The 15,302-nt window shown below is 44.5% G+C and overlaps 1 protein-coding gene across 1 annotated transcript in view; it reads left to right on the top strand.

Moving 5' to 3' along the window:
- LOC308318764 (immunoglobulin superfamily DCC subclass member 3) overlaps window positions 1-13,551 on the top strand; it is a gene marked incomplete at both ends in the record, with an annotated part of 37,472 nt that extends 23,921 nt beyond the window's left edge. The window contains 8 exons of the mRNA XM_080768393.1: window positions 6,132-6,297; window positions 7,076-7,329; window positions 7,835-7,999; window positions 9,405-9,593; window positions 10,650-10,766; window positions 11,574-11,697; window positions 13,057-13,201; window positions 13,438-13,551. Of these exons, the coding sequence (XP_080624519.1) occupies window positions 6,132-6,297; window positions 7,076-7,329; window positions 7,835-7,999; window positions 9,405-9,593; window positions 10,650-10,766; window positions 11,574-11,697; window positions 13,057-13,201; window positions 13,438-13,551 (1,274 nt within the window). The remainder of the gene's footprint in view (window positions 1-6,131; window positions 6,298-7,075; window positions 7,330-7,834; window positions 8,000-9,404; window positions 9,594-10,649; window positions 10,767-11,573; window positions 11,698-13,056; window positions 13,202-13,437) is intronic.
- Between the last annotated feature and the right edge of the window lie 1,751 nt (window positions 13,552-15,302).

The following is a 15,302-nucleotide window of genomic DNA, read 5'->3' as shown; positions in this document are numbered from 1 at the left end:
ACACCAACTCGGGATTCCTGGATCGCTTGCCCTCCACAAATTCCTATCCAACATCAGGTTCTTGAGCTCTGCAGTGTTGTTATTAGCCGAGCTGTCGCGCCGCAGCACGTCTACATTAGGTGGTACGCTTCTTTCCCCATCCTGGCTTTGCCCTGTGGTTGGCTCCCATAGGGTCAATTTACTTGCCTCAAGTTCTGGGTGCCTGACGCAGTGCCCTGCCAGCCACATCCTTCTCTCTCTCTCTCTGACTTTGTCCGTGACCCCGTGGTATAGGTCCCCATAGAGGTCCACATTTCTGATGCGGTCCGTCCATGTGACACCTATAGTGCCATTCGTATGCATTCCTGTGTAGACTCCTTCACTACACTATACTACACTACACTACACTGCACTACACTATATGTATACTTATAGTACACACATTCTACTGTTAGAACGGATGTTAGGTTCTTATAATAGCTTACTTATTGATGACTATTTCTATGTGATGCATTACCATTGTGATGTTCTTGCTTACTGTAAATTGCTCTGGATTAAGAGCGTACCTGCTAAATGCCTACATTGTAAATTGTACTGAAGATGAATCCAAGATTTTCTAGGTCTTGCTGAGACATAATTAAGTCCTTTAACCCATTTAGGGCGGGAACCCCTTTTGATGTTTTAAGCATCATGTTATGCTTTAGCTGTTGAAAAATAGCAGATCTACAAGCTCATAGCGCGTCACCGAGTGCCACACTATAGGTCTGCTATTTTACAAAAAATCGTGAAAATGTGGCGCAAATCTTTGAATATATATTCTTTCAGAGCGAACGTCTTTAACTCTTTGCTTCTGGGAGGGTTCCTGGAACAACATATTTTCAGATGGGGGTCGGTGGGCGGCCAAATTCAGATCATTCTGGGGGTGAAATATAGTTTGAGAACCACTGACGTAGAAAACTGTCCCGTGCTATATTTTGGAGGTGATTGTAGGCTGGCTTTGTGATTGTGTTAGTGGGGTCCTGAGTCCATGGCTAGAGATGTGACTGACCTAGACTAGGATCTGATCCCTGGACTCCTTAACCCATTCTGACCTGAGATCAGATTCATACGAGGTTTCCACTGGACACACACTGGTCTGATTAACCCATTCTGACCTGAGATCAGATTAAAAAAATGTCAGTCGTTCTTCGATTTTCCAAAAATAGCTAAAGCATAACATGATGCTAACACCAAAATCGGTTCCCGTTCAGAATGGGTTAATGATCACTGATCTAGAATGTGATCGTCATTACAGTTATTGGAGTCTAAATAAGAGTGGCAGCATACAGTGCAATGTTGACGTGACGTGGGTTTAACTCATGAAACAACATTTTAGTTTTTGACATTATATTGAGATAATGTCGGCATATACTCGTGATGATTATTGAAGTCTAGGTGCCTCAAAAAACCCCATCTTAACCCATTCTGACCGGGCACCCATTTTGGTGTTGGCATCATGTTATGCTTTAGCTATTGAAAAATAGCAGATCTACAAGCTCATATCGCGCCACCGAGTGGGCGCGATACGAGCTTGTAGGTCTGCTATTTTTGAAAAATCGAAGAACGACTGACATTTTTTAGAATCTGATCTCAGGTCAGAATGGGTTAATCAGACCAGTGTGTGTCCAGTGGAAACCCTCGTATGAATCTGATCTCAGGTCAGAATGGGTTAAACACCTGAAAATCACATGAAACTATATAACCACGTCAAAATGATATTGTGATGTTTCTGGTGTCACAGATTTTATAATTTAGGACCATAATTATGCTTATCCCCCACCCACCCACCCACCACCACCACCACCACCCCCAGTTCCATTCATACCTTCATAATGGACATATGGTACAATGGGCCTAAAATTCTAAATCTAATGCAGCATTATGATGACGTGTGGTAAAGTATATTATGGTGTGATTCAGAGGTGTTTAACCACAATAATAAGTCAACCCGGCGTCCCAGTTTTGAGCATAGAATAGAATGCACTGTATAGGTGAATTTGTTCAAAAATCACCGCTGATCTAAAAGGTCACAGTGAGATGGTATAGATGACGTGCAATTTCGCTGTTTTCACGAGACAAAGTATGAAACAAGTGTTTTAAGATAATTATTTTGAGCAGCATTAGCCAATAACATATGTCGAACATAGTCAAACATGATAAAGAACAAGTGAAGAACGGTTTTGAGGAATCAACACCATATCAGAGTAACGGTGACAAAGCATACCACGCATTTAAAAAGAAAAAGAAAAAACAATTGTGCGAAGTGAGGGTCACCTGATAATGTTTATTTAAAGTCCTGCAAACAAACGTTACAAGGCATAAAAAGTGCTCTCTTAAGTGATCATTAAAAGTCCATAGACTTGGCTGCCACATGATTCCAGAAAGCCAGACGTTGGCGGGGCTATATGGCACCCCTCGAAAAAAGAGACCAGTGTCAAAATCAGACACGTAGACAGACAGACAGATGTGACGGTCGGTCGGACGGACGCACGCACGGCGGATGGACGGGGAGGGGGGGGGCAGCACTTGTCCCTGTCCCAGCTGCCATCCACAGACAGAGGCAAGGCCAAGTTCAGGGGTCGAGGGTCGTGGAGAGGCAAGACAGACAGAAGGGGTCTGTGTCTGCGAGGGGAGGGGGCTGGTGTTCCCAGGGAGATATGCACATATTACCCTCCCTACTCTGCATCTGTTTATGGACCCCGAGAAGACTTTTCACATGGTAAACACAATCACACTATTATCATTGTGCCGAACCGCAACGTCACACGGATGCGCACTGCGTATGCTAATGGCTTCATTATATGGGCATTCAAGTTCACAGACAGGGGGGGCTCTCGCGCAACTTTCTCATCAATATTCAGTTTGCTCTTTCAAATGCATTGGATTTTGGCTAAATTATGTGAGAGAGACGGTTTTGAAAGAAAATTGTAGGATGTGTTTTATGTCTGTCTTGTCTGTTCGGGAGAGATACGCCCGGCTATGTCTGGGAAGTATTGATGGTCACCGCTAAACCCCTTATCCCTAAACTACTTTGCCTATTTTTACTATTTTGAAGAACATTTTTGAATAGTTCAACTATAGCCAATCTACATTGACACGTTGTGAGCTTGTAGAGCATTTTAACTATTCAAAAATGTTTTGCAAAATAGTAAAAATAGGCAAAGAAGTTTAGCGATAAGGGGTTTAGCGGTGACAAAAAATGGAGCCCTAGATATCATGTGAAGTTTTGGATATCATAGTATTGTGATATTGCACAAGTACTTTTCTGGTTTCGAAAATAGTGGAAATAGCAGATCGACGAACCTCTCACGACGTCGCACGAAAATAACTATCCCCGCAATATCGTTTAGACAGAAATGTCTTCTATTTTATTTTGTTCGTATCGCCCAATTCCAACACACATAGGGCGGCTAATTACCGGACGTTAACGAGCTCAGCTTGTAGTTCAAACTAATCAGCTCCAGCTGCTCACTGCTGGAGCTGATACTTTAAAACGGTCTGCTTCTAATGAACCTCATATTCATGACGAAATCACGGACATTTCATTCATAAAAACAAGCTTTGCTCCACAAATTCAAACCAATCCACACCATAACACGTCTAGACAGGGAGGGAGCTGAACATGCCAAAAAAGGGTTGTTATAAAGGTATTTCTTACGAGTACCACACTATTCTGTTCCACCTCATGGAACAGAATATTGCCTAAAACACTTAGATGGCTTTGTTTAGAAGTCTATTTTTAGAACCCCTCTCTTTGATGAGATTAATTGCAGCCTCTGGGACTTGGAAATGGCGGAGGTTCATGTCGCGATTTTGATTGTTGTTCCAATTAATTGTTCGGTGCTCGTCTTTGAGTGGTGTTTGTCTGCAGTGTTTTTGGGGGGGGGTTTGGTCGCCATGTGTGACTGTATTTGCGTTGCGGTCGGCGACTAGACTAGTGGAAATAATGATCTGTTTCAAGTTCAAGTGTGAACTAAAGTGAGAGGACAGATGCGCACACACCCACACACACAATTCATTCTAACAATGGATCACTCCTCTCTTGAGTGAAGTAGCCCCACCTCCACCCCCAACACACACAGACACACACACACACACACACACACACACACACACACACACACACACACACTCACAGACTGTGACAGGCGCACACACGCAATTAAGCTAACTCGATTTCATATATGACTACAGCTTGAGTTGAAGTGAAAAGCACACAGTCGCCTAAGGACCGAAAGAGAAATGAGATTTCAGATGAACCAGTGTTATATGCCAGTCCCAGTTGGAGGAGAGAACTTAACAATGTCACTTATAGAACCACAACAGACAAATAAAAATGGCTGACAAGCCAAATTATCCACATTCTATACGCATACACTCATACACAATATACTATCAACCTATAGCGACAACATGTGTAGTGACGTGTGTGTGTGTGTGTGTGTGTGTGTGTGTGTGTGTGTGTGTGTGTGTGTGCTCGCGCGCGTGCGTGCGTGCGGATCGGACCCCCTCACCACATCAACTTTTATACCACTGCTTTTCTCTTAATGAAAGAAACAGAGCCCCCCCCCTCCCCAACACACAAACACACACACACACTGATTAATGGCACCCTTTTCAAGTGCACCCCCCCTGCCCCTTGCCCTTTGACCTTTCCCCCCCTCCCCCCCCGGGTTCATTCCCAGGGAGATGACAATGACTCGCTGGAGACAGAGGGGGAGGGGCTTCACACACTCGTGTGCTATTGTGTTGCTATGGGGATGATGGGGTCGGCGAGACAGCACCTGTCCTCCTCTCCTCTCCTCTCCTCTCCTCTCCTCTCCTCTCCTCTCCTCTCCTCTCCTCTCAAAAAACTCAAAAAGGGTCCCTGCTGCTGAGACCTAGATGTCTCTGCTTCCCTCTACTGACTGCTGTGGGTAATGACATCAACAGAGCAGAGTGTCTGCAGCTCGCAACCCTCAGCAATGCATTACAAACCCAGAAACCACATGGTGGTAGTGCTGCACAATTAATACATAAAAAAAAAGATAACAATCTAGATTATATAGACACCTGTGAGATCTCATTTCTAAATTTCAGCAAGAATCGCTCAGCTCTAGTTGGCTGTCCAATTCATTTTAGTTACCCTTATGTTCAAAGCAATTTATGAGAGGTTTAAGTCAAGCACTTTGATGCTGTCTGTTTATGAAAGCCACAGTAGTTAACTAGTTATGGCTCCAGGTGAATGTGATCAGCAACTCTACAGACTATAAAGTCCATTTTCCTGGAAAAAAAATAGAATCGTGTGAGAATCAAGTCTTGTGGATGAAAATCGAGATTCAGATTTGATCAAGAATCGTGCAGCATAGTACACATACTACATGCTAGTACATACTACATAGTAAGGTATATAGTACATACTTAGACACACTACATACTTAGACTGTGAAGCAAACCATTTTAGAAGCCTTATGTATTAATCTCAGAGGTCAACTCGTGCCTTCGTGATTTTGGGGGTATAAACAATGACCTCACGAACAGATACAATTAGTGCAATATTCTCATTCTGACCTGAGATCAGTTTCATACGAGGTTTCCACTGGACACACACTGGTCTGACTAACCCATTCTGACCCGAGATCAGATTCTAAAAATGTCAGTCGCTCTTCGATTTTTCAAAAATAGCAGACCTACAAGCTCGTAGCGCGCCACTCGGTGGCGCGCTATGAGCTTGTAGATCTGCTATTTTTTCAATAGCTAAAGCACGACACGATGCTAACACCAAAGCGGGTTCCCGTTCAGAATGGTTTAAACACAATGTACTGTAAAGTGTGTCTGAATGATCCCGTGAGGGATGGCCTATATGCGAAAGGCAGCCAGACACGGAAATATAAAATCATAATAATATACAGATGACCTATTTGGCTGGCCAATTGAAACACTATATAATTGATTCATATTTTACTTTATCTTTGCATATATAGTTAGTTCGGCCAGAGGTGTATAGGGTTACAGCATAACATCACAAAACCATTACTTTCCAATTGCCTATCTTGTGTTTCTAAGTTATTTAAAAATCCATCTCTCTCTCTCTCTCTCTCTCTCTCTCTCTCTCTCTCTTTCCCCCACTCCAGCCCCCCCAGAGTTCCAGCAGTGGCCTCAGTCTGTCTCCAGGCCAGCAGGGGGCAGCGCTGTGTTCACCTGCACGGCGCAGGGCGTCCCGGAGCCTCACCTCATCTGGCTGAAGAACGGCAAGATCCTGACCCCAGGAGACAACGTCAAACTCACCAACGGCAACACGTACGCGCACGCACGCACGCACGCACGCACGCACGCACGCACGCACGCGCGCACACACACACACACACACACACACACACACACACACCAGTGTTGTTTTTTGGCAGTGAATTTAGATTTTAGTTTTAGTCATAGTCTCCTGAATAGTTTTCATTTAGTCTTAGTCACATTTTTTTAGTCACCTGGAATGTTTTAGCGTTAGTCTAGTTTTAGTCGACTAAATGTCATAAGATTTTAGTCGACTAAATCTACAGTTGATTTAGTCGACTAAAATGTATTTTGGCGGGCCTTGATGCCGTCGTAATGACTGTTTTTACACTTGCTGAAAATAGCCGATCTACAAGCTCACAACGCGTTGCAGCGCGAGCTTGTAGATCGGCTATTTTCAGAATGCAACCAAGTGACAAAATGACTTATACTTCGTAACATTTTGGTCTAGTTTTTATTTGCTGACGAAATTGTCAACATATTTAGTCTTAGTTTTAGTCATCGTAGCTTAGTTTTCATTTAGTTTCCATTTAGTTTTCGTCAGTGGAAAAAGGCAGTCGACGAACATTTTTCGTCTTAGTTTTAGACGACGAAAACAACACTGACACACTTAGTTAATATCACAGGCAGACTCTTCACATACTAGAGTCTAGTATGTGAAGAGTCTGCCTGTGATATTAACTCATTTTGGAAAAAAAAGACCCAAAAAAAACAACAGTTTAAGGACCACTCAACTGGTTTGAAAACCGCACCGATCTTAACCCGACTCTCTCTCTGTCTCCCTCTGCAGGACGCTGGCCATAACGAAGATCAAGGCGGAGGACGAGGCCATCTACCAGTGCATCGCCGAGAACAGCGCCGGCACCAACCAGGCGTCGGCGCGCCTGGCCCTGGCGCGGTCCACGCTGCTCCCGCAGTCGCCCGCCAACCTCAAGGCCACGCCCCTCTCCTCCACCGGCCTGCAGCTGAGCTGGGACCGCCCCGCCCCCGAGCTGTCGGAGGAGCACCTCATTGGCTACGTGCTGCACATCAGGATGCTGGGAGGTCGGTTTATTTGGACACGTTTATATTATATATTATAGCCACGGAGAATAAATACACACAGTGAAATCCTTAATAGTGTGTTCATTTAATCTCTTAAAGGAGAATGCCATACTGAAAGGCATTGTCACCTTTCTTTGTAGTCGCTACGTCCTCACCACCGAAGAGGTCCAGGTGTTATTTTGTGCAAATACTCCTTATTGGCTATTTCCCCTATACCATAAGCCCCTAAATTAATTGCATTGAATTGAATGGGGGCTATGGGGTGTTCACTTATTTCCATCGCTCATATTTTTTTTGTATATATCCTCTCTTCATAATGTAAATAATATCCCAAGCGGCGCACTTTAATATACTTATTTAGATGGAAATAAGCGAATTAGCACAACACCCCATATAGGCGTGGGGCGACCAAGAGGTCTGGAGCCTGTTGTGTACTTACTTACTTATACTTACTTACTTACTTATTTACTTACTTACTTACTTTACCCTCTTGCTGTGTGTCCAGAGCCGGACAGCAAGGAGCTGCAGGAGGCGGTGAGCAAGGACACGTTCCAGCACGAGTTCTCCACCCTGGAGGCGGCCACCACCTACTCCATCTACCTGAAGGCCTACAGCCCGCTGGGAGCCAGCCAGCAGTCCAACACTGTCGTCGCCACGACACTAGGGGGCGGTATGTCACCTCTGTCTGGGACCTGTAGCAACTACCGTGGAGTTTAGTTTAGTGTGAGGAGAGATATGATGAATAGTTTATTTCGATCTTTCAGAGGGAGACATTACACAAAAACTTCTTCTTCTTTTTAGGTGATCGAAAAGGCATAGGCAGAAGCTTAACCCATTCTGACCTGAGATCAGATTCATACGAGGTTTCCACGGGACACACACTGGTCTGATTAACCCATTCTGACCTGAGATCAGATTCTAAAAATGTCAGTCGTTCTTCGAATTTTTCAAAAATAGCAGACCTACAAGCTCGTATCGCGCCACTCGGTGGCGCGATATGAGCTTGTAGATCTGCTATTTTTCAATAGGTAAAGCATAACATGATGCCAACACCAAAATGGGTGCCCGGTCAGAATGGGTTAAAGCTTATTTAGTGCCTATGCTTATCTCAATGTATTCCAAAATACTATTGAAGATATGCATCACAATCAACATATAAACAAAACAAACAAATGACATTTATAGAAGAAGAAAATACATTTTTAAATAAGAGAGATAGAGATAGAGATAAAACACGGATCAGATCCAAACGAGATAATGTTCGGAAATGATCAGTGAAACGTTTGGAAAATATATGAACGGAAATGTTAATATTATATTAATTATAGGCCTACAGGACAAACTGAATCATATCTACTGTTTTTTGAAAATTGATTTCCAGAGTGCAAAATACATTTCCATTATACATTTTTTAATACATTCTTTATTGTTGAAAGGTGTGCTAAATGTACAGTACCTCTCACCTCCTCACCTTCTTCCTATCATCTCCTCCTTTCCTACCTCCTAACGCCTCGCCTCCTTAGTTACAGTGCGTGCGTGCGCGCGTGCGTGCGTTCGTGCGTGCGTGCGTGTACCTTTTTGGTCAGCCAGTCAGCAGCAGCCAAACAGTTGATTGTCTCAATTGTTTTTGGCAGCAAATTCTGACTTTAGTTTTAGTCATAGTCTCATGAATAGTTTAGTCACCTGGAATGTTTTAGTGTTATAGTCTAGTTCTAGTCGACTAAATATCATCAAGATTTTAGTCGACTAAATCTACAGGTGAATTATTCGACTAAAATGTATTTTGATGCCGTCGTATATGGCTGATTTTACACTTGCTGAAAATAGCAAGCTCACAACGCGTCGCGGTGCAAACGCTTCTAGTTTTTGTATTTGTTGACGAAATTGTCAAAATATCTAGTCTTAGTTTTAGTGACCGTAGCTTAGTTTTCAGTTAGTTTCCATTTAGTTTTGTCGACGGACATTTTTTTGTACTTGGTCTCAGTCGACGAAATCAACACTGTCGTAAAGTCCAGTCTGGCGTCCGTCTTGTCCTTATACTGTCTCCTTGTCCGTCTGTCCGTCCGTCCCTCCAGTGCCGTCCGCTCCCAGCTTCTTCACCAAGGTGTTGAACCAGACGGCCATGCAGGTGTACTGGGAGCTTCCCAGCAAGCCGGGCAAGGTGGAGGGCTTCAGGCTGGGGTACCGCGGGGTCCCCAACGCAGACATCCAGGGAGAGGAGACGTTCCCGGGACAGATCAACACGCACACCATCTCAAACCTCGGTGAGGCCTGCATATCTGTTCTGTTTTAAGTATTCTAACTTAGCAAATTATGCTTTGTCAATATCTGATGTGAGAAAGCACGCCAGCACTGATAAATAATAATAATAATAATAATAATGAATTTTATTTATATTGCACTTTTCATTCACAAGGAATCTCAGAGTGCTACAAGGTTAAAAACATATGATCTATCATAAAAGGTTAAAAACAGGGTTAACAAAAAACAGTGAAAAACAGTGCAAAGCGACAGTTCAGCACAAAAAGGCCTTCCGAAACAGGAAGGTTTTCAGGCCTGTTTTAAAACATTCCACAGTCTGCGGCACTAGTCTCTCAGGTCCATGGGGAGGCTGTTCCATAGACGTGGTTACAGGGAAAAGAAATGTACAAATATGTAGGACCCACACAAGGGACACCTTTACCTGTATAATTTGTGACGTAAAAGCGCTCAAACTTTTTCCCTGCCTTGATCTATCGTATCGGGGTATTCAGTTGACAAGACCGCACAAGATTTAAAGTTTCAATATTTCATTGATTTATTTCAGTGCAAGTAATTTGATTTTAATGGGTTTTCCTTTCATAATATCCTCATCTTTTATTTGCACTTTCTAACTTTTGCATTGGAAAAAGTATTTTTTTTATGTTTAATGAGATCATGAAACGTACTGCGATATTTTGGTTTATAGAAAATATAGACATTTTCCAAACGTTTGAATGAATGAAACGAATGCAGACCAACAGTACGGAACATTCGGAAAGAACAGCGATTCGTTGATGTTAGCCCATTCTGAACGGGAACCCATTTTGGTGTTGGCATCATGCTTTAGCTATTGAAAAATAGCAGATCTACAAGCTCATAGCGCGCCACCGAGTGGCGCGCTACGAGCTTGTAGGTCTGCTATTTTTGAAAAATCGAAGAACGACCGACATTTTTAGAATCTGATCTCAGGTCAGAATGGGTTAATCAGACCAGTGCTGTGTCCAGTGGAAACCTCGTATGAATCTGATCTCAGGTCAGAATGGGTTAATGAAATCCTAACCAATGTTTTTCCACCGCAGAGTCGGCCGCGATCTACGAGCTGAAACTGGTGGCGTTCAACGGGAACGGAGACAGTCCCCCCACCACCAGACTGGTCTCGCTGGCCGAGACCGGAACCACTGACCAGAACAATGGAGGTAAGACCACCTCCTCCACACGCTGTGACCGCATGACTCGACCCAAAACACGCTCGTTTTAAGTTAAGGTTAGTAATAATAAGTTTAGGTTTAGGCAATTGGCTATATCGTTTTACTGAGGTTAAGGTTAGGAATAAGTTTAGGGTATTGACTGCATTGACTGTATGTCGGAAAGTGCTCCGTGTTCTTTTCATGTCGCCAGATGAAATCAATCAATCAATCAATCAATCAATCAAGGCATAGTTTTACTGAGGTTACGTTTAGGAATAAGCTTAAGGTTAGGTTTTGGCACCGTTTTACTGAGGATACGTTTAGGAATAAGGTTAGGTTTACATGAATACGGTTATAGTTTACATGTAGACATAGTTTTACTGAGGTTACGTTTAGGAATAAGGTTTAATAGGTTTAGACATTGTTTTACTGAGGTTACGTTTAGGAATAAAGTTAGGTTTTAGACATAGTTTTACTGAGGTTAGGTTTAGGAATAAGGTTAGGTTTAGACATAGTTTTACTGAGGTTACGTTTAGGAATAATAAGGTTAGGATTAGACATAGTTTTACTGAGGTCACGTTTAGGAATAAGGTTAAGTTCAGACATAGTTTTACTGAGTTTCACATTTAGGAATAAGGTTAGGTTCAGGGATACTTTTCTGCATAGTTCAGACATAGTCAATACCAAGGTATTCCTAAACGTACCGTTTAGGAATATGTGGTGGCGACCGTTCCGAGGTCGAGTCTTCCGGTGTTACTCGAGACCCACCAGAGACTTTTTTGACATCAAGCGCCATGTTTGTTATTTATCGTCCAGGTGGTCAGTGTAACTGTGACCAGGGCGGCGAGGGATCAATAACAGGTGTGGTGATTGGGGTTCACATCTCCATGGCCTGCATCATCTGCTGCCTCCTCTTCCTCATCTTCGGTTACCGGCGGAGGTAAGATCGACGTCATCATATCATATCATGGTGTCATGATTATGTTTAACTTTCAGTGTTAATTTTTGTTGACAAAAACTATGACAAAACACGTTTGTCGACTTCCTTTTTTTTTTTCCACTTATGAAAACGAAATAATTTAAGTTATGAAGATTATGATGACTAAAAGTATGACTAAATATATTGACTAAATAAATGGTTGCTGATTTAGAAGACATTTTACATTTTCTTACATTCTTACATTTCTTTTCGAGGCCTAAATGGGAGCGCCTGACAAATGCCTACATTGTAAATTGTAATCACAGTGGCATTAACACAACAGATTGTTTTAATAATGACTAAACCACGTCAACACATTTCATGCATCATGAGCTCATTGCTCAGTGTCAGTGATACGTGCGCCTGTGCGTGTGCGTGTGTGTGTGTGTGTGTGTGTGCGTGCGTGCGCGCGTGCGTGCATGTGTGTGTATAGCCACTCAGTGGAGGGCAGCGAGCTGACGGTTAACAAACGACGACAAGTTTAATGAGTCAGGACAGTTTTATTTGAGCAATAAAACATGACATAACCATGCAGACGGGGTGCTTCTCTCCCTGATTATTGGCATGGCTGTTGCTGCGCAGCGGCGCGGGCACCGTGCCAAGCACCGTGAGTCTGTCTTGTCTGTCTATCTGATACACATTGAGACATGAACACTGGTCTGTTGGAGTGAAATGAATACAATGGTGCATTATTATCCCATTTAGACCTGAGGACGATTCTACAAATGCCCTTTCTATGTTTCAGTTTTCTGAAAAACACATGTTTCTTTATGTCAGTCGTTCTCAAACATTTTCACGTCAAGGAGCCCCATAGATATGTATGTATTTGGCCGCTGATCCCCGTCTGAAAATATCTTGTTCCAGGGACCCCCCCTTTCTTACCTTTATTTGTAGTTTTTACGTCCCCACCAAAGAGGTCCAGGGTTTTTTTTGTGCAAAAGCGCATTATTGGCTATTTCCCCCACCATAAGCCCTCAATGAATTGCATTGAATTGAATGGGGCTATGGGGTGTTATGCAAATTTGCTCATTTCCATCGCTCAAAAATCAATATTTTGTGTATATATCCTCTCTTCATAATGTAAATAGTATCCCGAGCGGCACATTTACTACTTATCTCGATGGAAATAAGCGAATTAGCACAAAACCCCAACCCCCATTGAGGGCTTATATTAAGAGGATATAGCCAATAATGCACTTTTGCACAACATAACACCAGGACCTCTTTGGTGGGGACGTAACAACTACAAAAGGTATAAGAAAGCCTTCTAGCATGGAATTCTCCTTTAACTGTGTGTGTGTGTCAATTGTCCCTCCACAGTTTCTTCTTCTGTAAGAAGGCAACCCAGAATGGCTGGGCGCCATCACAGGAAGGCAACAACGGAGGGCTCCCACCGGCACACAGGCCAGCTGCCCTGAAAGAGGGCGTCATACATATGCCCGAAGCTATAGAACTCATGGCACAGGTATATGGGCGTTTGTTTGGCACATATTAACATCTTTATTTGCGTTCACAAACGATAGTAGATGCACAAACGTGTGGCTTATGGCTTGGGCATGAAGATACCCATTTTAATGCATGCTCTATTGCCCTATACGCACCTGTCTCTAGCCTTCTGATATATCCATGAATCTATTTTAGTTTTTTTGCCCACCCCTAATCACGTGTCTTTGGTCGTGTCACCACTCCTCCCTCCCACAGAGACGCGCTCCATTGGCTGTAGGACGAGACCACGCCCCTCCCTCATCCTCCAACAACTGCCACATTCAGGTGGAGCAGCAGCAGCAGCAGCAGTCTGGAACAGGCACTGGCTAACTGGCACACCTTAAGTTAAAACGACATACCATTACCCCATACCTATCCCACCCAAAACCCTGCCTTCTACCACCCCTACCTACCCCACCCTGACTCCAACCACCCCTAACCTACCCCAACCTGTCTCCAAACACCCCTACCTACCCCACCCTGTCTCCAAAACACCCTAACCTACCCCAACCTGTCTCCAAACACCCCTACCTACCTACCCCCACCCTGTCTCCAAGACACCCCTACCTACCCCCAAACTGTCTCCAAGCACCCCTACCTACCCCCACCCTGTCTCCAAACACCCCTACCTACCCCCACCCTGTCTCCAACCACCCCTAACCCCAGAAACCAGCTTTGTCCGCAGTGTCTCCGAGCTGCCAACCAAAGCCTTAGAACCAGATCTGCCTAAACGGGAATGAATGAGGAATTATTAAGTTCGAGGGTGATGAAGATGATGATGATGATGATGTACTTGCCTGAGGAACGTCCACAGAGTGCCTTCTGCCACAGAAGGATGAAAGACGGACATTTTAACCGAACGTCGATTTCAGCTTTGTTGACTTTCCCGTTACCGTTTGTGCTGTACGGTGAAGTACGAATCGACGCTCCAAATTACAACTCAAATTAACCTCCAGCTGGTCTTCGGAATTCACATCGATTTAGTTTACAAATTATTACAAAAGCATATTGTTGTTCCTGGTGTGGCAGAAGGCATCGGGCGTTGGAGCCCACAATGCCGCGGACGTTCCTCGTTAAAAACCAAAATATTTAGCCCCCCCTGGTTCAGTTTGAGTCATTTCTTTTTTCTTTGTCACCGACGGTGCCAAGTTCCAAGTTTGTGCCAAACTCAGAGACACTGATGCCTTTTCGAGCCCAGTCTTGAGCGGCGGACAGGGGGGGTCTCGGAGGTCCACGAGAAGTTAGTTCCGAGTACGGGACGGAGTTCGTGTCGGAACCTCCCCGAGGCCCCCGAACCAAAGGGATTCCGCCGGTCAGCTGGCGAACACAGAGCAAACAAGGTCATTATGGTGATGACCCTTATAGCCTCCTGGCAGGACGCTGCAGACCCAGCTGGTTGTGTGTCCTCCCCCTCCCTCTCCCTCTCCCTCTCCCCTCTCCCCTCTTCGCTCCACCTTTCTGCCTCCACCGCCAAAACTCTTTACCTCCAAAGATAGCTACCTCAGCTTGGCCACAGCTAGCCAGGTAACCAAGGTAACGGTGCCTCACGCTGCTCGTTTAGCAGATACCTACCTCAGAACCAAAAGGTCCCGCGCGCGCCGCGCGCACGGGGCCCCTCCGCCTCTTTTAAGGTCGTTGTTGCTTTTTTTCCGTGTTGCTGATGCCAGTGTCCTGTAGTGTGCCCAAGTCGCTTGCCCCGCCCGTCCCCGTCTCCCGGCGACGCCAAAGTCCCCGTTGAATTCCTGCCCTGAGAAGAAATGGGAGCCTTTCGTGTCGTGAATGTGGCTGACCTGAACCCCCTCCTCTCTCTCTCTCTCTTGCCTCTCAAAGCCGGGGGGCTCATTGAAAGGAGAATGTGACTTTGTGACCTATTGCTGCGAACGCTATAATTCCTGCCGGGTGATTCCACAGCGCCTCAGAAACTCAATGCCTTTTTAAAGACGCCGAGGTCAGAAGCGCGTGAATCACGGAGAGCCAGAGTTGCACCTGCAGCTCGTTATGATGACGACGACGACGAGAACTCGGTGCTTCCCAAAGGTCCGTCCCCGTGCACGTCGCTCGCCTATACGAGAGCGCTTTAC

Source organism: Protomyctophum bolini (assembly GCF_963924005.1).
Source record: "Protomyctophum bolini genome assembly, chromosome: 7".
NCBI classification, from domain to species: Eukaryota; Metazoa; Chordata; class Actinopteri; order Myctophiformes; family Myctophidae; genus Protomyctophum; species Protomyctophum bolini.
This window is presented reverse-complemented; position numbering and strand designations above follow the sequence as displayed.